Consider the following 23,254-nt stretch of genomic DNA (forward strand, 5'->3'; position numbering starts at 1 on the left):
AAGGATGGTGGAGGTTCCTTGAACATTTGGGGATGCATTTCTGCAAATGGAGTTGGAGATTTGGTCAGGATTAATGGTGTTCTCAATGCTGAGAAATACAGACAGATACTTATCCATCATGCAATACCATCAGGGAGGTGTATGATTGCCCCCAAATTTATTCTGCAGCAGGACAACGACCCCAAACATACAGCCAAAGTCATTAAGAACTATCTTCAGTGTAAAGAAGAACAAGAAGTCCTGGAAGTGATGGTATGGCCCCCACAGAGCCCTGATTTCAACATCATCGAGTGTGTCTGGGATTACATGAAGAGACAGAAGGATGTGAGGAAGCCTACATCCACAGAAGATCTGTGGTTAGTTCTCTAAGATGTTTGGAACAACCTACCAGCCGAGTTCCTTCAAAAACTGTGTGCAAGTGTACCTAGAAGAATTGATGCTGTTTGGAAGGCAAAGGGTGGTCACACCAAATATTGATTTGATTTAGATTTCTCTTTTGTTCATTCACTGCATTTTGTTGATTGATGAAAATAAATAATTAACACTTCCATTTTTGAAAGCATTCTTTGTTTATAGCATTTTTTCACACCTGCCTAAAACTTTTGCACAGTACTATATATTCATTTGTTATGTATTTCAACCTTTATTTTGACAAATAAATAAATTCTTGTGATTTCTTATATGGCTTTAGCTTACAAATGAAAATTTTAGTTACTTCATACAAATATCTAGATATTTGGCCATTCAGCCAAAATATACTGAGATATGATTTTTTGTCAATATTGCCCAGCTGTAGAATCTATATTCATAGTAGATTTTTTTAAGAAGCGCTTCTACCAGTTGCACACTCAAACCTCATTTCAATACAACACTGAAAACAAAGATGGATTAACTTTGGAGTGTCAAGCAAGTGACACACAAGAAAGTGAATCTAAACGTCAAGAGGATTAGTGAAAAAGGATACGCACTCCATTGACACCAGAGATTCGGAAGTCATCGATGAGCTGTACAACTTTCTCCCGTTTGGGATCTGTAGGATCACTATCTCTTACCTGCACAACAAACAGAAAGAACGCAGACTTGAGTGAACAACAGTGCTCACATTTACTCTGATTATGCACAGTGGACCATGAATGCTTGGCTCCTGAGCACTCTATGAACATTGCAGTGTGCCAGTCATGCTGGGTAAAAAGTACATGAAAACGGAAACATTGCCTTGTTCATCCAGTCAAAAGTAAGTGTTCTGTGGCATCTCCTACCTAAATTCATCTAGTCAAAGTAGGAAGCCTACCCTGGCTTGTGCTGCAAGAGTATGGCAACTGAGTGGAAATACTCTGGTCAGCAGTGGAGGGGTTTAACTTTTTACATAAAAGTAAAGGTGAACTTACACATTTCAGAAGTTTTATCTCATCCAGTGCGGTCTCAGTATAATGCTGGGCACTCTTCACCACTTTCAGTGCAACAAAGCGTTTCCGACTGTGAAACAAAACAAAAAAGTCACTCACACATAAAAAACAGTTGCCAAAACTACTTTCGATCAAACAGCAGCTGAACTCTTACATCTGATTAAAACAAGTCTGTCTTACTGGTCATCTCAAAACATATTTCTGTATGACAAAACTCACTATATTCCAAACATCAAAATCACTCAGACATAATCCAATCTGACCGGCTGTAAAGCCCTGCAAGTGCTCAAGGAGCGTTAGACAGACAAGAGAACAGAATCAACGTCAGTCATGTTTGCTAAAAGCTGTAAGAGGCTATAACAACTAAGGCTGAGGGATCTTCAGGTACCACCACTGAAATAATTTTTTACACTTATTATTAAAAGTTATTTACCTGTACATATATCCAAATTCTGCACCCTTTTCCATTCCAGCAACATTAAAAATGACAAGATGAGAAACTCTAAGGAAAGGCAGGCCAGTCCAATTATTTCATTTTCTTCTTTATTTCTTTCTTTCTTTACAGCTGGGCACTACTCTCCAGTTTAGGCATGCATTTATGCAAATGATCTGAGGAGTTTTGAAGTTTTAGAAGTGTGTTAAAAGGTCAGTGTGAAATCCAGCCTCATCTGCTTCATCCCAGAGGGAGCAGGACTAAGAAACCCAAGACTCCCTCAAATGCTCTTTTGGAACACTGTGAGCAGCTTAGTAACTTTATTACCATGGTTTAATGAAATTCTTTATTTTACTAATCTTCAGTACAGGCTTCTTCTGAGCACGGCTGTCTCCCATACTTGATAGTCCAAACTGCATTACACATGAAATCTGCGAGTCTAAAATAAAGAAGTCAACAGGACACTGAGCAGTGGAGAGTGCTGGCTTTCATGTCACACCCAACAAGAAAGCACCATCAGGACAGCCCTGAAAATATCTGCCCTTTCAAATTAGGACAGCACAACATTAATTACACTGGTCTGCAAAAAAAGCTTTTAACAAAAAAACTTATTTAAAAAAACAATTTTTTTGAATCTGATATCTTGTAGAAATGGTTTGCAACAGAGAAATTTTGATTTCAGAAATGGATTCAGCATACCATAACCAATAAAGTAAACACATTCTTGGCAAAGGAGGATTTTGGTGCAGACCAGTGATATTTTGAAGTTATGTATTTTTAGAGATATTTTATAAAAAATGAGCATTCATAACAATATATAAGAATACTGTGTAAACATTCCTGTGGTTCAAATCTAAGATGTTCTTTGCACAAATGTAGTTGTTTTTCTTGGCCATCCATTTAAGCCATGAACAACACTTGAGCTACTTGTACTGGAGGTAAGCGTCATTTGTTTTTGTTTTTCCTTCTGGGTTTCATGCTGCTATCATCATGTATTAGTAGGGAATATTCTGGCCTCTGGCATAGCATTCTAGGACCTCTTCTGTTGTGGATTTCCATGTATATTAAAAGGACAGGACTGATATTTTGGAAATTAATGACAAAACTGGCATGCTGTCATTTACCGCAAACACTTGTGTATGTGACTGAAGCCATACTTACCTATTTTATACAATGTTATCTCTCTCAAAGAATATTACAATGAAGTTAAGTGAGATATGCGAAATGACACTTAAAAAAAGGCACAAAACATCCTGAATAGGAGCATTTTCATGTGAGGGAAGTTGTCATGAATTTATTTACATTTTCAGCTTGCCCACTTCTTAAATAATTGCTTAATAACATTAACCTCAGAAATGCTAGACCTGTTTTAACAGGACTGGGATACTGACAAAAACAGACACCATCATTTCGTTATAGAAGGGCACTTAAGATCATCAGGTGGTGAAATGGTCAAGCTCAGGCCAATCAGTGGATTTTTCTGTGGAAGGCCTTTGATTTGCATCTAGTTGTCCTGTAAAAGTTAAGTCCAAGTAAATAATGATATGTATTACACAATCCTGTAAATAGATTTCATTTTCTTGTATTAGTTGAAAAGGAAAAGGCAGCTATAGACTCTATAGACTGAATAAGCATGTTGCTTTCAAAGAGTTGCTGTCAATTATTTTATATTAGATTCATCCATCCATTATAAAATCCCCTCAATCTTGTTCAGAGTTGTGTGAAGGTGGATCCTATCCTAACAGTAACAGTGATCACTCACAAACAGCCATCCATGCTCAATTTTACTGGGCCAAATTGTTTTTGGAGGAAAACCCCCATGAACTATGAGGTAGCAGTGTTAATCTCTATACCACTGTGCTTCCCTTTATTTTAGATACCACTCATTTTTCTTTGTTTCCCCAAATGTATTTCAATTAATTTATGCTTTATTTGGCAGACACCTTTATCCAAGGTGACTCACAACATTTGAGATACAATTATTTCTTTTTTTTTTCCTAATTGGACCACGGGCTGTTGAAATGACTTGGTCTCACAATGTCAATAATGAGACTTGATCCCACCACATCAACATCTGAAGTTCAAAGCCTTAACCACTATGTTACACTGGCTGCACATGTATGTATTATATTTTATTACAATGTTTCAAGCCCAACGGCTATTTGCAAAATGCAATTACTTATCAGAAATGACATTTTTATGTGCTTCTGTTTACTTGTACACCACTTAATGGTGGCCAGTAGTCATGTTGTCATTCAAACCACCTATGATTATTGTAAGTCTTTAGATAAAAATACCAACTAAATGAACAAATCAAATTATTCATCAGCTAGGAGCACGTGACCACAAGCCTAAAAAAAATACATCAAAAGGGTTGACACTTAGCAGGCCAGTGTCTTCAACAGCTTCCAGGTATGGCATTTTTCCAATAAATTATTTAAAATATACTGCCAGAGATGTCACTGAGCATAGGAAAAGTGCTATATAAATAAAATGTATTATTATTATTATTATTATTATTTAGTTAATCCAAGTGAACAACATATATGCAGGAGTGTGCCAAGCTGCAAAAAGGGCATAACAAATGCAAAACATATAGGGTGTTCTTGGCAGATTTAGATGCCATATCGAAAGAAAATACAGTACTGTAGATTTTCAGCTAACAGAAGGAAGTAGAAAGCTACAAGGAAGGCTACAGGCTAGCTGACAGGAAATGGCTTTATTTCCAGTTATGATCTCAAAGCAATGCCACATTTTCCATTTTCCATAAACTGAACAATTTTTGCAAATAAAACATGTGCAATTAAAATGAAAGAAAACTGTATGTTTGTATGGTTAGTGAATGTTATGTTTAACTGAAGCTCCAACATTACATATTAAAGTAGTTTAACTGGTAGACTGTACATCTAGGAATGATAAAATGATAAGGGCCTGATTTGTGTCTTCAGTTTATTTGTAGTTATTTTTTTTGAGTCTGCACATTAAGTCGGCCTGCATTGGTACAAATTGCATGGATTTTACAACCTTTGGACAAATTCTGCCCACTGAAATTTTCCCTCTTTTAGAAAAGCAGCTAAATACAATGATAAATGCATTGAAAAAAAGATGCAAATGATAAAAAATAATTATTAAATTTTCTGCCATTTGCTCTTTGCCGTAAGACACAGATCCTAAATATATTTTACAAGAATTGAACTACATAAATTTAAGCTTTAACAATCAAATTTCACAGGTGGACTGCAAACAATGTGTAGGAACATCTTAACAATCATCAACAGGATGGAATGCACCTGAACCAATTTCAAGTATCATTGCAAAGGTTCTGAACATTTGTGCCAATGTCATATTTCAATTTTACTTTTAATAAATTTGAATAAACTGTAATTTTGAGGCGGCATGGTGGCGCAGTGAGTAGCACTGCTGCCTCGCAGTTGGGAGACCTGGGGACCTGGGTTCGCTTCCCAGGTCCTCCCTGCGTGGTGTTTGCATGTTCTCCCCGTGTCTGCGTGGGTTTCCTCCAGGTGCTCCGGTTTCCTCCCACAGTCCAAAGACATGCTGGTTAGGTGGATTGGCAATTCTAAATTGGCCCTAGTGTGTGCTTGGTGTGTGTGTCCTGCGGTGGGTTGGCACCCTGCCCGGGATTGGTTCCTGCCTTGTGCCCTGTGTTGGCTGGGATTGGCTCCAGCAGACCCCCCGTGACCCTGTGTTCGGATTCAGCAGGTTGGAAAATGGATGGATGTAATTTTGAGGTATTGAGTGTTGCTTGATGTGGAGAAAAAAACAATTTAAATGATTTTAGTAAAAGGCTGCAAAACAGCAAAATGTGAAGAAAGTGAAAGAATCTGAATACTTCCTGAATTCACTGAATGTCTCTGGGTTGCAAATCCATATTAACAGGAGAAAACCCTAACAAACATGGGGATAATGTGCAAAGTCTAGCCAAAAACTATATGTTTTAACTGTGTAGATACTAGTCCTCTCCCTCTAAATCCACTTTGTCTTCAAAAAATATTAATGAATATGTCCACAAATGGGCAGCCGTATTTGGCAATGTACACTTTACAGGTAACTTTGGGATAAGTGTATAGAATTCAGTCTTGCTTAAGGGCCATGGGCTAATATAGTTCAGTCTCATGAAGCGGTGACTTTTTTTCACATTTTTTTCTCATTCCTTCAAAAGTCAATTCTTTTTGCACTGAAACAGCACATGTTTAACATTTAAGAAAAAAAAGTCTTCTCAGTCTTAAAGCTAATTTGACTCAGAGTGAATATTTTTTCACCAAATACATTTGTCTGGCCATTTTGCATAAACCTTTAACTAGTTGAGGTTGTTCAGCAAAGCTCAAGGCAAAAAAATAATCATAATAAGAATAAAGCATGTTTATCACCATGTGTTCAGTCTTAAACACAGAAAATTGAGACCAGAGATGCAGACACCATATTTTGTTGGCAACTTCAATATGATAATTCACCCTCACATGTCTTAAGATAGCCAAAAATGTACAGTATGTGTACTTTAGTATTCCCCTCAATGCAAAAAGTAAAATTATCAGCTAGTCAGTACAATAACTTCAGCTAACCTAGTAAAATCCTCCAGGTAAGCCTTGGTGGGGCAACTCCATTTATCTAACCAAACATTCAACTTATTTAATTCAAGTTAACAATCAGGGTAAATATGCAACTTTATCTGATAAAAATCATGGGTAGTACTAGTGAGTGGTTTTATTTTGCTGTTGATTTATAAGTCAGCATATTTTATTTTAACCATACTGCACCAGTACCACAGATAATGTAGGACTGAAAAATCAACATTATAGGAAGTTTTTGATTTAATGTCCAATCTATAGTAATAATCTAGAGATTAAGCTGAGATCTAACAGCACATAGTGCACTCGTTCATATGTTGTGGTATACAAGGATATTCTATGTTTACATATGAATGCTATGTCAAATTTTAAATGTGTTACACAGTACGGTGGTAAAGTATGTAGCACTTGGCTACAGAATGTTGTGCGCAGGATAACAGCAACTTCTTCAGTCTTACACAGGATAAATATCTAAAGCAAAGCAAAGGATGGAGTTTACTGAACACATTATTATACCCCATCAAACTGACTACATCAATAGCTCTATAAGCTACAATTGTAAATGATTTCTCCAGGGTTGACAATAAGTGTTATCTTACTTGATATCCCAGCAGAGCCATACAGTTGAGAAGTGTCCCCATCCAAGCTTACGAACCACATGGTAACGACCATTGAAAAGATCCCCAATTTTAACAGGATAATAGCCCCCTAGGAAAAAAAAGAAGCAGCAGCAATGTGATTTTGCTAATTTAACATTGCTAGCAGCCATACTGATGGTAACAGTATCAAAGCCATATTATTTTCACTTTCATCTGTTACCATATAGCCAAATATAGCACAAACCACATCATTAAAGTGTGCACTGACATAATCTTGTAGAAAAAGAGACCAACGTCAATATTAACTTGAATGGTGTCCAGGTTCTTAAAGACAAATTGAGGATCTTCCTGAGGAATGAATATTAATCTATGAAACGAGAAGCTTAGATGATACAGAGACTGCAAAGATTATTGTCAGAAGAAGTCAGACAAGCTTCGTTCTCAGATTAATTTTGCAATGGGACCAGGAAAGGAATGTTTTCATGTTGCTCTGGTATGTGCAATATCCCAAACTTCTGCATGACCCTGACGCCACAGTATCTGCAGTAAGATAATTAAAGAGAGAGGGGGGAGTCTAAGAGCAAAATGTTTTGAGTATGTGTTTGGTTTGTAGGTTTAATGACAGAGTGCTAAAACATCTAAATGACATTTTCAAAGGTTAAATGGTGGGACATAGAAAGGCTTATAAACATAAACAATTGGAAAAGTGCAACATCTGCCTCTGTCCCGAGAAGAAAAAAATATATACATAGGTAAACATTAGCTGAAAAATAGAAAAATATATGAAAAACTATGTTTTGGAACCTGAGCCTTCATCAGTCATTTCTCAAGTGGAGTAAGTGAAGAACAGTAGGTGAGGAAGACAGAAGAAGAAAAAAGGTGGAAGGCCAAACTGAATGTGTAAGCCAGTGTGGCGAGTGGCTGGGGGTGGTACCCAGCCGGGACACCCAGAAGGACCGGAGGAGGGCTAACGCCTCCTCCAGACCACGTGGGGGCGACCGCCCTGGTGGCTTTGGGGACCACGGGAACAGAGCTTTGAAGCTCAACCCTATAGGGGCCCGTGGTCACCACCAGCCTGTGGAGCCCTGGCCTGTAGCACTTCCGCCACACCCAGAAGTGCTGGGGGGAAGAATACCTGGGACTCCTGGAGTATTTCTGGGTGCACAGCCAGTACTTCCGCCACACTGGGGAGTGCCGGCGGAAGCTAATTAGGGGGCACCTGGAGCATATCCGGGTGTGTATAAAAGGAGCCGCCTCCCTCCATTCGATGGCTTGAGTCGGGAGCAGAGAAGGACGGAGCTTGGGAGGAGAGGAAAGGAGGCGGCCTGAAGAGAGGCATTGTGTGAGAGGCCTGAGCTTTGGGGGAGTTTTGGGGTTGTGTGTGTCACTTATTTGTAAATAGAATGTACAATAAACGTGTGTTGGGTGAACTATCGGTGTCTGCCTGCCAGTGCCCGGGCCAGTTACCACACCAGTCATCTGAGAAAATCAGGAGTGAAGTCGTATGGTTATGTGATCATCCAGGTCTGTGTAAATATGTGAAAGATTAAGAATAAACGTTTTCTCATTTTTCTGTTCATTATGACTCCTTGACTCCATGTGATAGAGCACATGCAGATATATCAGAAAAGCCATGATTAAGATACTGGGGCATTTGGTCTCTTTGTGTTTTTTAATATTACAAAATGGGCTTCTAGCCTTTTCAGAAATGTTATTTCTTTTTTTAAACAGGTGCTTGCAATAGGCATGTTTACTAGCCCACTCCTCTTTCAGCCATGCATCTTATCTGCTTAAACCACTTTAGGCATCGACTTTATTAAAGGAATAACTCACCCAAAAATAAATTTAATTCTACTTACCCCATGTATTTTGTAGAGATAGCAGGGAAAATATTTTAATCTTAAGTTTTCATGCAGAATAAATACACACAGTTTTTCAGGTATAATTGGGGTCTATGGTGACAAACAGCAAACAATATTAAAAAGTACAAATGTTACTCGTATTGCAATCCACATATCAAGTCATCCAGTTTAATGCTCACAACATCCCCAGCGCAAGCAGTTTTACTAAAATAGTCTTAAGCAAACCACTACAAGCTACATGGGGGTACATACATATACACATACACATATATATCATTTTTGGGTGGAATATTCCGTCAAGCCCAGTGGCACATTATATAATTTCTAGTAGGAATAGATGACAATGTTGACAACTGTAGTTTCTGAAACTCTTTGTCAGCTTACATGACTCTGTGACATCTTTCCAGCACACTTTCAAATTTCCCAAATATTGCAAGCTCACCATATGCCGACAGCCAATTAACATGTTGCCTGACAGTGCTAAAGCCTATATAAATGCTTTCCAGGCACGGAGAATTTAGCTGAATTATCAGCATTTTTTTTCCTTTTTCAATTCTATCTTGGTATGTCAAAACACAAGACAGAGGAGACTCTCTTCTTTTTTTTTGTGTGGTCCAAAACATCAGCTTTCCTTATTCCTCAGAGATGAATTCTACATATTGTAAATCAGGATGAGCGCTCTTTTGTTGTCAACTCTCATACCCACAGAGACAACTCTTATGACTTAAGACACAATCGAACCAATTTGATTTTGTTAGGGCAAGTTACATAGCTGTCTGACTAAGTAACTGGGGTCATCAAATTACACAACATGCTGTCACTGGAGTGTGGCACAACCATACCCAAACTTGTTAAGATTATGTAAATGAAGTCTGATTGAAAAATCACTGGGAAATCTTGCAGTGTGATCAGTCTTAAATCTCAAAAGCTGAAATTCAGTGTTTCTAAACTTTTAACTTTGTGAAGTGCAAGTTTTATTTCTTTTCCCAGTGCTTAAAACCAGTATGAATGAAATTTCACTTTAAATATATTTCCTTTTATATTTTATTGTTACTAAGAGAACATGATTACAAATTTTAAAATAAAGGGAGTCTTCAATATACAATGTCAATATAAACTAAAAAAAGCACAACAGATAACAAAGAAATTTCTCACATAATAAACAATGAAAAATGTTGTTAATGTGTCAGTAATTTCCTCTTTGATACAACTTTATAAACTAAAAATAAAGAACAATGCACCAGTAAAGTAATACATTTAAGTAATAAATAAATGGCAGTTAATTAATAACTGTCAAATTATTATTCTTACTTTGATGAGGCCATCTTGATTTTTCAGGATAAGGGATTTGTGACATTTGTCATAGTTAGTAATGTATTTCCAGTGAACAAAAACAGAACAGTATCTGCAATAATCACCATCACAGATGCAAAACAATGCACAGTGTGGTTTCTTATGCCAGGAGCCCCATGTACTTTTCAGATATGAAGTGGTACAGTGTTGCTGTGATTAGTGCTGCTGCCTCTTGGCCCCAGGAGACTGGGCTTGAGCCCCTGATTAGTTCTTGTCTTGGTGTCATCTTGCAAATTCCAGTGCTTCTGTCTCAGTACTTTAGTTTTCCCACTGAATCTCTATATGTGTGTGATTAAGGTTAATTGGTTGCCTTATATATGCTGGTGTGGATGTGTACCCCGAGTTGGACAGGTGTCCCAACTAGGGTTGGTTCCTGACTTAAACCTGACGCAGTTCTCCTCAACTCTATACTGGAGCTCAATGAATCAGAAAATTTGTTAAGACATGTACCTACAGTTATATAAACTATGCCTGCTAAAACTTGCCTAGGTAAACATGAGCAGCAAAAAGCAGGATGTTCCCATCCAAACTCTCCCACTCTGGCATGGGTACTCCCTCAATCAGACCTGCAGAACCTTGATTCGGTGAAAATTTAAGTGACGGTACCTACAAAAATAGACTGGTTGAAGTGGTTGAAACTTACTTCACATAAAGAACGAAGCCTTAATATTTTATCCCATAGGATGACCAAATGTTTAAAAGTAAATTTGAGCAAATGCTGCCTTACCTCTGCAGTAATCTGATGGGTCCTCCTGTTCTTCATCATCTGATCCAAGAAGTTCTGTCGGTGGTGGTGTAAAGTTGGCAGGGGGTGGGGTTAGCATAGGAGGGGGAGGGGTCAGAGAGGGTGGTGGAAGTGGTAAAACAACAGGTATTGGCAGAAGAGGTGGAGGTGGTGGTGGAGGAGGGGGAGAGGCTGGTGGTGTAGTGGAAGGTGGAAGGTTGAAAATCTCAAATAGGTCCTCATTGTTTGGGCTCTGGAGTCTAAGGAGGAAAATTCAAAAGACAATCAAGCAATAGCTAAAAGCATGACATCTTTGGTAGTGAGCTCAAGAAGGACAGGAATAAATAGAGCCACTTTCTTTGAATATCCACTGTGGTACAATTTTCTATTTCATAGCTTTAAGTTTGAGATGGGGGCCTTGATTTGAACTGCTGGATAAGTCTCTATCATCTATTAAGTATGGGATGTTTCTCCATATATTTAAACAAGATTTTTGGAGAGTTAAATGCAGTACTTCAGAAGGTCTCCTAATGCTGAGCAATTCTGAATATTCACATGATCCACATGATACTTCTGTAGTTACCATGCCCTGTTTTGCAGGTTTCCATTTTTCTTTGTTTTTTATTGAGATCAGTACTACTCTGCCCTGTGGACTGATACTAAAATGTATCCTGTATACCAGCTTTAACAGGTCATCTGTTACACGGGCCAGTGACACGATTAAAAATGCAGAAATTAATTAATTAATTAATTAAATTAAATAAAAAAGCAGACTTTAGTGCAGGAAATATGTATAATTAGAGCTTTAAAGCTGCAAAGCAGACACTTGATTAGATGTATATTTCATCACTAAAATACTCCTTACTTAATGAGCCCTTCATCATTCAACTCATTGAAATTTCTAAATGACACATATTATAATATTGTATACAATGGCATCCACAAGGGAAGGTCAAACTTATGTGTCCGGTCTCCTGCCAAATCTGGTAAGTTAATTTTAACGAAAAAGATGCAAAAATTCAGACTTAATCCATTTAACTCATAAAAAGGTGTTGTTCGTTTTTAAATATAGTTTGTGTGAATTTATTCAACATATGCCAGTAATTCCACTGCTATTCAATACAGGAATTCTATATAACCAATAGTGTGTACCAAAATTTTTTTCACAGTGTAAATAGAGGAATTTTAGATTAGTTTTCAGCAGAAGAGTACAAAAACAAGCAAAGACACAACAGCTGATAACTAAAGTCAATGTCACATTATGCAACTTTTTTTTGTGGGGCATGTCAGATTTGCCAAAGTCTCTGATGCCATTGTTGCATGTTAATTTACATTATGAATGGTTAACAGCTACAGCAAGTCCAGCAACAATCTCTGCCCCCTATTTCTTTTTCCATTCTGTTATGGTATTTAAAATAGAAGACATCAGATAGCCAAGACTATTCTATTTGTGAAGTCCACAGCCCAGCGCTGCCTATGGCAGTTTCCCAAAATATAGAAGCTCTAAGAAATTAAAGAAAACAGTCACAAAGAAATTATAAAGAAAAAAGTCAGTATAAGAAATATAAGACTAATAATTCCTGCACTAAGAAGGCATATGAGATTATGATAGCAATGGTTATAAAGGATATTGGGAAGGGTAAAATACAGCTGAAGAGAAATATTGCAGAAAGGCGAACAAGATTCTTTCAATATTTTAGCATTAAAAGACAGGTCAAGAAGAAGGTAAAGGGTATTAGAAAGTAGGAACAGTGTGGGCAAGTTAAAACATACAGACATTGGAACAGCAAAAACTTTGAAGTTGCACTTTATTGAAGTTTATACTTATGAAGAAGCCATTTACCTCCCAAATATTTCAGGGACTACTAAGGAGACACTTAGTGACTTGGAAATTGTATAGCGTGAAATACTGTTTTTATTAAATAGGTTGAAATCTAACAAATCACTAGAACAAGATAATATTTATCCTCTAAGATAGTGAGCATATACAAAATAAAAAGGGTAATGGGAATGATCCAAGTAGGCCAGTAAGCTTAATGTGCACCACAGGTAAATTAATAGAATCTTGATTTTCAGAAGGCTTTTGATAAGGTATCACATGAAAAGTTGGTGATCAAACTAAAAGAAGTGGGAAATCAGTGCACAGTATGTAGGTAGGTACAAATTTGGCCCAAACACAGGAAGCAAAGGAAGATGGTGAGGGGACCTTTCCAGAATTAAGTGATGTTAAAAGTTGTGTCCCTCGGTTATTAGTGCTGGGAGCGCTGCTCTTTATAATATACATAAAGAATTGGGAGAAGAACGCAACTAATAAGCTGGTTAAGTTAGCAATCTTGGCAAGTTGTTGAATTTTAGAAACCAATGAAGATACAGACTTATACAGATATAATATTTGTGCAAATATCTAAACACTGATTGCTACAAAGGCTTGAGGTGAAAACATACCATAATACTTTATTTCCACCTTCTAGTTTGGATTGACTAAAAAAGTGAGGGTCAAAACTGAAGTGTAAACACACACACACATACAAAAAACAGCTGGTCAAATGGGGCATCTTAACATAAGATGCAAATTACTAGGTAAACAACAGTCCTCCACAAACAAACAAAAGAAAACTACAACCAGGTACCCCTGAAAAACCAAGCTTTCATTTACATAACCTTAGGAAAATCACAGCTCTCATGGACAGTTGCAGCACGCGCTCAGGTCCAGACAGGTAGTGCGACAACCCCAAATGATTAAGTTGTGATGACTGTGACTTTCTTAAAAAAAATAAATAAATAAACGTGTTTGAATTTACCATAGTGAGTTGCTATTCTTAAAAATTGACTTGTATATGTGAGAGGTGATAACCAATAAGCGATAAATCAGCAATGCCATGAATATAATGCACACAAACTCTGGAGAACAAGGGTGAAAACAAGGAAAAGTGACTGTTTAGACTGTGTAAATGGATGAAGGGCATGTGGAATTTTGATGCCAACATATATCTGTTCATTTGAGAAACAAATAAAAAAATTCGGGAGTGGTCTCCCCTAGACTTTCTCATATACTCCGATATGGGGATGGATATTTGAGGAGTAAACCGCAAAACAATGATTATATTTTTATATTATATACATTAAAGAACCATCAACAACAAATTAATAATATATTGAACAATTATTATAAAAGTAAAGTTGAATAAATCGGACTCTGCAGCTGTATGAATAAAAGGTAAAGTACCACTTCCAGTTAATGGAAAGAGCTCAAAAGCTGATAGAAATCTATGCTTTGTACCTAATATTTGTATGTAAAATTTGGTTGACCTAAGTGAAAGCGTACTCAAGTTATCATGTTTACTTACACACACACACACACACATAATTCCAAAAGTGGTATTTTTGGACTCAGGGAGGTTTAAAACATCGAAATTCATCAAGATCTCAAAATGGAATCTTTGGACGATTACAATACTTTCCCTATACTTTGTATACGAGAAAGTAAAAAGGATGGTTTGAGATTGTAGATGTATTACAAATACCTAATAGGCAGTTGCTCAATTTCTAGGATGACTATGAGAGTTCATGTTAACTGGATGCCAAAAGGAGATGAGTAAAACCATGTTTACAGAGGTGAAAAGAAAAGCATTGTGTGTCTTATTGGTAAAAAAAATAAAAAAAAATAAAAATCAAATAAAAAAATCTTACAGGCAATATATGAAACATGAAAGCTAATGAACAAAAAGTAGGGTGAATAGAGGTCCTGTATTACCAAGATCATTGAATATTTTAGCTTTAATTTAGGAATCATGACTTATTCTGTGAAAATCTGCATTAATCTTATATACATGCTAATAATTTCAGTTTATGCAAACATTGTTCTGTTCAGATTGCTTTATATACAGGGCATTGTTAGGACTATGCATTTAATTTCTAATCACTTCACCTTTATTCAAAACATACAAAATCTGACCAATCATAAGTTCTGTAATTGAAAAGACTATAAAGATTTCTATAACAAATAGGGGGCTCCGCCCCCTGCTCGCTTCGCTCGCCAACCCCTGGTGTTGGGAAATTCCAAAGAGCGTGATGTATGAATGAGATATAGCATAGTGTGAAGGTGTAGATGACGCAGATAGGAAGCAAACAATAAAGTGTTTGGCACAGTGTAAAGGTTTATTGGAAAATTTCTTTGTAAACAACATTAGTAGTAAAGATGGTGTCTTGTACTTGAATGAGTTTTCCTTGGCATGGAGCATTTATGACCTTAACTTTAACGTCAGATGAACGTCGAAGTTGTGAGAAGGCCACATAAAGTTGTCCATGTACAAAAACGGGCTCAGATAGGTAGATGCCAACCTTGTGCATGGTTTGTCCTTGTGATTTGTTGATGGTCATGGCAAAGGCAGGTTTAATGGGGAATTGTTTCCATTTAAGTGTAAAAGGTAATTCCAGGTCAGAACTTGTAAGGTCAATTCTAGGAATTAGAACAGTATTGTTAGCATGTGATCCTGTAAGAACTGTTGCTTGAATAACATTGTGTGTTATGGTGTAGACGACTAAATGTGTACCATTGCATAAACCCTGTTTAGTGTTAAGGTTTCTTAATAGCATGAGTATTGTTCCGTTTTTAAGGCTAAGACTGTGTTGTGGTAATCCGGCTGGGTTAATAGTGTTGAAATATGGTAAGGGGAAATTAAGATGGTCATTGTCGTCATCAGAGTCAACTTTGTCAGAGCTTAGAAAGAGGTGTGACTCTCCAGGAAGTAATGAAATGACCTGGTTATTAATGTGATCAACAGTAATATTTTTTGGACATAATATACTTCGTTGTGTTAAAAGGGGCATTTGGTCTAATGAGACCGCTGTTCCAAATATCTCCGTAAGTAAGTCGTCGCAGATGAAGGGTTGAGGAATTGTAATAATATCTGGGTGAAGTCCATCTGTATTGGTGAGTGTACAATGTTCTAGTTGTAATAACCAATTGTTAAATTCAGGATCTGGAAATCGTATGTTTTGTACCAAGTGTATCTTTAGAAAGCAATGCCAATTGTTCGCGTAACATTTTTTGTTCCGCTGTTTTAGAAGCGCGCCGAGGTGAATTTTTTTTTTTTGATGCGGGTTCGTATTTGTGGTCCTGTTACTCGAGCCGTCTAGTTTTGTATCTGTGATCGTGAATTGATGACTTGTTTGATCTTTATCGTAAGGAATATGGATAAGTAATAAGTAGGATCGAACTCACTGTTAATATGCGGACTGTTCGTTTCTTCGTATTATCACCAATCAGGTCTCGCGCTTGTATATGTATTGTAGTTCGGTCTCTTGTTGTCTATGTATGACGTCATCGCGTATTTTAAGGTGGACTGAATAATAGTTGAGCGCATGGCATGTGGAGCAATAGGTAAGCAGTGTCTAAAATCTACTCCTAATAAAAGTACCTTTCCTCCAAAGGGAATATTATTATTCATCAACGCAATGTCAATTGTCTGCGTATTTTAAGGTGGACTGAACAATAGCTGAGCGCATTGTAAGTGGAGTAATAGTTGAGCACTGTCTAAAATCTCCTCCTAATAAAAGTACCTTTCCCGCAAAGGGAATATTATTATTCGTTACTGTGCATTGTCATAGTGGATAGCGATGTTTCTGTGATTGGGACCGGTATTTGGAATAAGGAGTGACATGTGTTTTTGGAGCCGAGACGTTTTTTCTTCCGCGGTTTCAGAAGCGCTTTGTAGGTGCCGACGTGATTTGTGCATATTTGCGTTGTTGATTTGTTTCAGGGTGCACTGTTCCAATGCGATGCAATATTTGTCCACATATGCGAAAGCAGTATGGGCCATTGCCTTTTGGTGGCCTGATATTTACTCCGGTAGATGCAAAAGCAAATGAACTATTGTAGGATCTAATGCAGTTCATAAAGTTTTTACTTTCAGGTACATCGTTAGTTAGAAGCTTCTGTAGATATTCAGGATATGAATGTAAAGGAGGCAGTCTAATCTGACCCTTTTGACAACAACGTGTAAATTCATTACTTGTATTGCCAGTTGTTTCTTCAGGGAAGTTAAGTGAATGACAATGATTGCAAATGACATTCATTAATCCCAATGAATTTTCCTCAATAGTGGACTCATTATTGAACGCGTTGTCAGCTAAGTGGCACAATCGTTTAGCAGGTGTCTGCGGACGGTTCCTTTAGAAATGGGGCTTTGGGTGTAACTTCTTATTGATGTTAGTGTGTTTGTGGGTCTGAATCGTCGTTGTTGTGAACGTTTCATGTGCCATGTCCGTAGTCTGTCCCGTTTCGTCTCTAATGGGCTTGGTGTGGCGGTCACGGCTTCTTTTTTTTGGTGTGGTAGGAGCTTGTTGAATCCTCCTCTTTGTGTGCGTCCCGTTTCGTGTGCAATGGGATTCGTGCGGCGCTGTGTGCTTTGCCGGCGTCTGGGGGGGGGGGGGGGGATGTTGCTTGGAGGGGGTGTTGGGATTGGTGGGGCGCGAGCGTCTTCTTTCATTTTGTGTGCCAGGGGCTTGTTGAATCGTCCTCTTTGTGTGTGTCCCGTCCGTTGCTTGTGGGGGGGGGGGGGGGGTGTGCTTGGAGGTGGGTGTGGGATTCGTGGGGCGCGAGCGGCTTCTTTTTTTTTGTGTGCTAGTTTCGTGCGGCACTGTGTGCGTCGCCTGCGTTTGACTCCTTTTTTCTGTGGTCGCGGTGCCTCATTTCTTTGACTCCTTTTTTTTGTGCTCACTCCTTTTTTCTGTGGTCGCGGCGCCTCATTTCTTGGGGCGCCTGCGCAGTACGTCTTTTTGCGGCTACGGCCCATGGCCGGATGTCCCTGCGTCCATCCGGTTTAGCATTCTCGGTTAGTAATGTGGATGTGTATACCCTGTGAGAAATACAGCCCTCCGATAGAGAACAAGCAGCTAAGCATTTCTACCAGAGAAAAAAAAAATAATTCAGATTTTTTTTCTATTAGTTTTTTTGCCATCTTAGATTTAACAAGGGGACTTTTTTATGCTTTCAGAGAAAGAACTGTTGGGTAGACATTAAAATTGTTGTCCTGAACTTAAATCTTACTGAATTTATGATTTTGTATGTGATGCATGTATGTAAATAATAGTTCATACAGTTAAACTAAACAATCGAGTTCTTGTGTGTTTTTGATAATAACTAGCTTAACCATAAAGGGAAAAAGAGCACAGCGATTTAGCATGTGGCTAAAAGTTTTATTAAATGTGGTTTAGTAATGAGGGGTGCAGTTCATTGTGAAGTTATGTAAATTATTGAGTTCACTGGTTAAAATATTATTTTATCTTTTTGTCATAGAGTGTGTGTGGATTATTAAGATTTAGATTATTAGTTAGCTCATTAGATTATTAACACAGGTTTGTTCATTAAAAGAAGTGCTGAAAACAATAGTATAACAAGAAGGTCAAATTTAGATTTTATATCTAAATCAGAATCAGAATATTTACACCTAAGAGAAAAATGAATCATACTCCAGAAAAGCCCACTTATACCTCAACAGAAGAGAGTGATGAAGAACCCTAAGGAGACAGCTATGAGTCTTAATGAAGCAAAACCCAGTTTAGAAGCACATCACTATCACTTTCAAAAGTGATCCAAAAGCCAAATGAGTACTTAAGTAGCAAAGGTGATAAACAAGAGGAAGTTCACACTCCATTTTTAATAAGCTGAAACAAGCTGTGTCAAATATTGACAGTAGGTTTATCACACTGGACTTTTTAATCTAAAATCGGGCTGCCCCAAAGCAAATCACTTTAGGAAAAAAAATGGATACAGAATGTGCATGTCCTTGGGCATTTTTAACAATGTAGAGCTTAACACTTTTGAAGCCCTTTTTTATATGCCAGGAGACTCTTTAAATGAAAGCCCAAAGATGGTTCAGGGTCAAAAATTCTTATGGTCCAAGTCCGCAATCAGGCAGAAAGGCAAAATATTGTATGACTGATCCTTCTCCAAGACAAGGAGGAAATTCTTTTTACTGTGTAACGCAGAGGGGAACATTGATATATTGTATAACAGTAATTGAATCCTCAATTCCCAGACTGTAGTGAAGATCTTGCATTCAAATGAGATTCCTCTGTTGAAATTAAAATAACTGCAGAGATAGCTAATATTGATTTCTGAATCATTCTGCAATAATTATAATTTATAGCAAAATAACACATGCTGTGATCACTGAAAATAGTTTCTTTGTGAACAGCAACATTTGTACAGCCAGGTCCCTGAAGATACACCAGTACAAGGATATTGCTGGTTTGAAAAACAACAAAACAGCAACATGCAACAGCTGTCACCTGTGATGACATGATGCTTTTATCAAAGCTCTTATTTAAACTTTGTGATTACTCATCAAATCGTCTGGAGCAGCACACTGGCTAATGGAAATTGTTGCTCCCACTTCGATATTTTCACAAGGTTGCAGATAAGATGAAGGGGATGGTGGGTAATACATATTAAACACCTTTCTTACTGGATCAGTTATGCAAAATTAAATTCATTCACAGCCACAGCACCTGGCAAGCACTGTTAAATGCATCTTCTTCGAGCTTCACTGAACTTTACTCACTTCATCTCTACAGACAGTCTTCATTTGCATAAACCAGCAATCGCCATTTCTCCATGCAATTGCTGTCAGTGATGTGGTAAAATGGGAAAAAGTGGTGTGTTGAAATGTCCCACTTACTAGAGCATTACTAACAACAAATGTAAACAACCAGAAAAAAAAAAAACACGTCAGCTAATTTTCATTTTTCTATAGATACAAATCCATCAAGGAATTTTTGAGATTTTGGGGATTTAATTTTTCTATTTTGTCCGTTTACCCCTAAATATTGATATATAATATATACTGTATATTGATTTATATATATATCTTTTCTTAGTGGATTACTACTGCCCTGGATGTACCATCTAATTTACAATTTACCAGCTAAACAGGTAAATTGTGTTTTTTTATTAATGAGTGAGTCTGTCAACGTTGCATCATAAACAGTATATTATATATATAAAATTTTAAAAAATCCTGGGAGAGAAAGACTAGGGAGACGAGACGTGATTTTCACGTGAAGATCACGGAAGACACTTAAAAGACCCACGAGGCAAAAGAGATTGGCCACAGAGCGTCTTACGGGGACCTTAAACATGAGACTTTGTGCCAAGAGATTGACTCAGGACCATCTCGCGGGGAAGTAGAACATGAGATTCTTGCAAGACATGCCCTACTTACAACCAATATCAAATAAGACCATGGGCAGCAAAACACTCAGTTGTGTAAAGGATTTGAGCACACACAGATCCAGGGCTCTCAATGCATGTAAAGCGTATAAGGACAATAAGTTATAGATGAAACGTTGACGACTAAGCAAACAAGAAAGAGCAGCGCGGACAAAAGCGACTCAAAAATGTTGGACAGAAAAAAATGCAAAAAGGAAAAAGAATAATCTAGGTGCAAATTCAGAAAATAAGGAAAGTAATAATCAGCCCAGAACAAGTGGAATTGAAAAAAAGCACATTCAATCGGGGTCAGAATTAAAAGACAAAGAGTAAAAGACAAAGTAGAACTTCATAAAGACAGTCAAAAAATGTTGGCGCTATACACATGCAGAGCATGTTAGAGATTATGAAAGCAGTGGAATTCGAAAGGCTCAAAATAACGGTGTGATACAAATGCAGAGAAAGTTAAAGAATATGAAAGCAGGAAAATTAGAAAGTATCAAAAAAAAGAAAGTAAAGATTGCAGTAGCGCAAACAAATGGACATTATTACTCGAAAAAAAGGAAAATAATCACCAGGTGTCATTGAAAAAAAAGCAGGACAAAGCAAGTTCAGAAATAAAAGACAAAGAGTAGAAAAAAAAGTAAAATGTCATAAAGATGTTAAAAAAACAAGGGGGCCAAACACATGCAGAGCAGGTTATAGATCATGAAAACAGTGGAATTCAAAAGACTCAAAAAAAAACTTAGGCGCGAAACAAATGCAGAGCAAGATACAGAATATGAAAGCAGAAAAAAAACGAAAGTGTCAAAACAAAGAAAGTAAACATTGCATTAGCGTAAACAAAGAGAAATTATTACTTGGAGAAATAACGAAAAGGTGAATGGAGACCGAATATATGGACATAGGTGATATGTCAGAAGTACGTAAATATTGTAAGGCTTTGAAGTTTAAGTCAGAGTATTTCAAAAACGGGGTTTACCTCACCTGCATTTATTGGTTATTTTCGCAAAAAAAATTATTAACTGCTGATGATGTAGATTGTTTTGTCTGTGCTGAAATTCCAAACAGAGAAACCTATCCTGAATTATAGTACAAAGTCATTAAACACAAATATTGTTTTTAACGAAGTTCTGAAATAAAAGTGAAACTAATGAAATAGCAACAATTTAAAGAGCAAAAAAATCTTAAAAGTGTGTATCTGGAAAACCAAACACGGGGGTTGGCGAGCGAAGCGAGCATGGGGCAAAGCCCCCTAGTGTGTATGTATGTATGTATATACACACACACACACTCATTATTTAACAGTATTAATGTTTTTAATGCGTACTGTTATAGGCACATCTGTGTTGAATGTTATCACAGAAGACATTTCATTTTCTTTTAGTATGTTAAAAGCTGTAAAATACAGAATGATAATTTAACACTATATTACCATACTACCCCCAAAATATCTTATTATTTAAGAAAACAGGACAGGGCACATATAACTACACAATAAAAGTGATAGGTTGTAATGTTATATCCACATTCTAAAGGCAGATATTGCATAGGAGGCCCATGAGTGCATGACAATCCATTTCAAAATAAATAAAAGGTGGGAGGAACAGTGCTGAGTCCATATTTTCACTTCAAAACTAGCACTGCAGGAATACTGATATACTGTATAAGGAATTTCTTGGGTACACTTCTTTGCAATGAAATCTGGAATGTCATGTGGAGAATGCAGAAACTCATAAACTCAACACATCCAGCAAACACTGACCAAGTCAGTATTTCAACTAAATGTCCTGAAGCTGTGAAGTAAATGCCAAATTCCATTTGTTTTAGAAAAATAATGTACTAATTATAATACAGTCATTTTTTTTAATCTTTAAGATTCTGGATGGAATTAAATCCTCATTCGAAATAAGAAACAACCTTTTCCAAAGGAAAAAAAAAATATTCATGACAGAGGAATGTGTAATGCTGACCTCCACGACGGTGAACACTCACTTTGTGTCATTTTAAGTCACTGCAATTAGTTGCAGGGATCTTCATTAAGCAACTTCCGAATTTAATCTTTGGGAAAAGTATACCTTTGAGACACTTGAAGACTTATTCATGAATGACAACTTCTTGTCATTCTAACTAGTCTCTGAGAAATGCAAGTTGCTACAAAAATACATTTTCCATTACTTGCAAACAAGTGATTTTTCACTTAGTTTCCAGTCCCATCTATCCCCCTTCCTTCTCTTTTACTGAGATGTTGCTACAAAATAACCCCATAATAAAAATAAACAATATTAGGCTACAATACATCATCCAGACAAACTTGATTCTGAATGCAGAGCTGGAAGCAGGATCTTCTTTAGTGTGTCTCAATATATTATATGAGACATATAACCTCCCACAAATACCAACTGCATTTTGTTCAATGTTCAGTCTAATGTAACTGTCTTTTTTATACTGTTAGCTTGTGACCTAATTTTGCTAATCTGGAAAACTACAATAAAGACGTCTACTTTGCACTGCCTCAAGGGTATGTTGTATTACGTATATTAACTTGGAGAAAAGATTAATTTTCTAAAAGAAATTCATTAAAGCTATTCTATAAAGTATAGTGACCTTTCTTCAAAACACCATTCAATTTTCAGCCCCAGAGCAGTCAGATGCCCTTTCCTTTTGTTCTCTACTTCCTGTTATCTGTTGTGGTGGATAATCACTGGGGGGAGAGGAACATCACAAGAGAGACAACCTTGAATAATTAATATAGATGTCATGTGCTGTACTATTTAAAAAATTTTTTTTAAATAGTATGATGGTTAGCCTTAACGTTTTTAGGCATATATTAAAATTACAAAAATAGTGCAATAGAAATTCCAAATCATTTTTCACAACATTCTCCATTACTTTTTGATATAATCTACTATCATGTTATCATTGTATATCATTTGGAAAAAAATATTTTGAACAGGCTTCAAGCTACTCAAGTATAATACATTGAATTCAGAAAGTATTCATACCCTTTCACATTTTGTTATGTTGATACCTTGTGCTAAAATCATTTAAATTTGTGCCCCCCCCAACCCCACATC

General features: G+C 37.0%; 1 protein-coding gene across 1 annotated transcript in view; it reads right to left on the reverse strand.

Annotated features, from left to right (window-relative positions):
- srpk3 (SRSF protein kinase 3) overlaps positions 1-23,254 on the reverse strand; it is a 108,810-nt gene that overhangs the window by 42,772 nt on the left and 42,784 nt on the right. The window contains exons 3-6 of the mRNA XM_028813277.2: positions 10,967-11,223; positions 7,025-7,133; positions 1,389-1,476; positions 965-1,052 (exon numbers count right to left, since the gene is read on the reverse strand). Coding sequence (XP_028669110.1) covers positions 965-1,052; positions 1,389-1,476; positions 7,025-7,133; positions 10,967-11,223 — 542 coding nt within the window. The remainder of the gene's footprint in view (positions 1-964; positions 1,053-1,388; positions 1,477-7,024; positions 7,134-10,966; positions 11,224-23,254) is intronic.

This window comes from Erpetoichthys calabaricus, chromosome 11, assembly GCF_900747795.2.
Source record: "Erpetoichthys calabaricus chromosome 11, fErpCal1.3, whole genome shotgun sequence".
Classification (NCBI taxonomy): domain Eukaryota; kingdom Metazoa; phylum Chordata; class Cladistia; order Polypteriformes; family Polypteridae; genus Erpetoichthys; species Erpetoichthys calabaricus.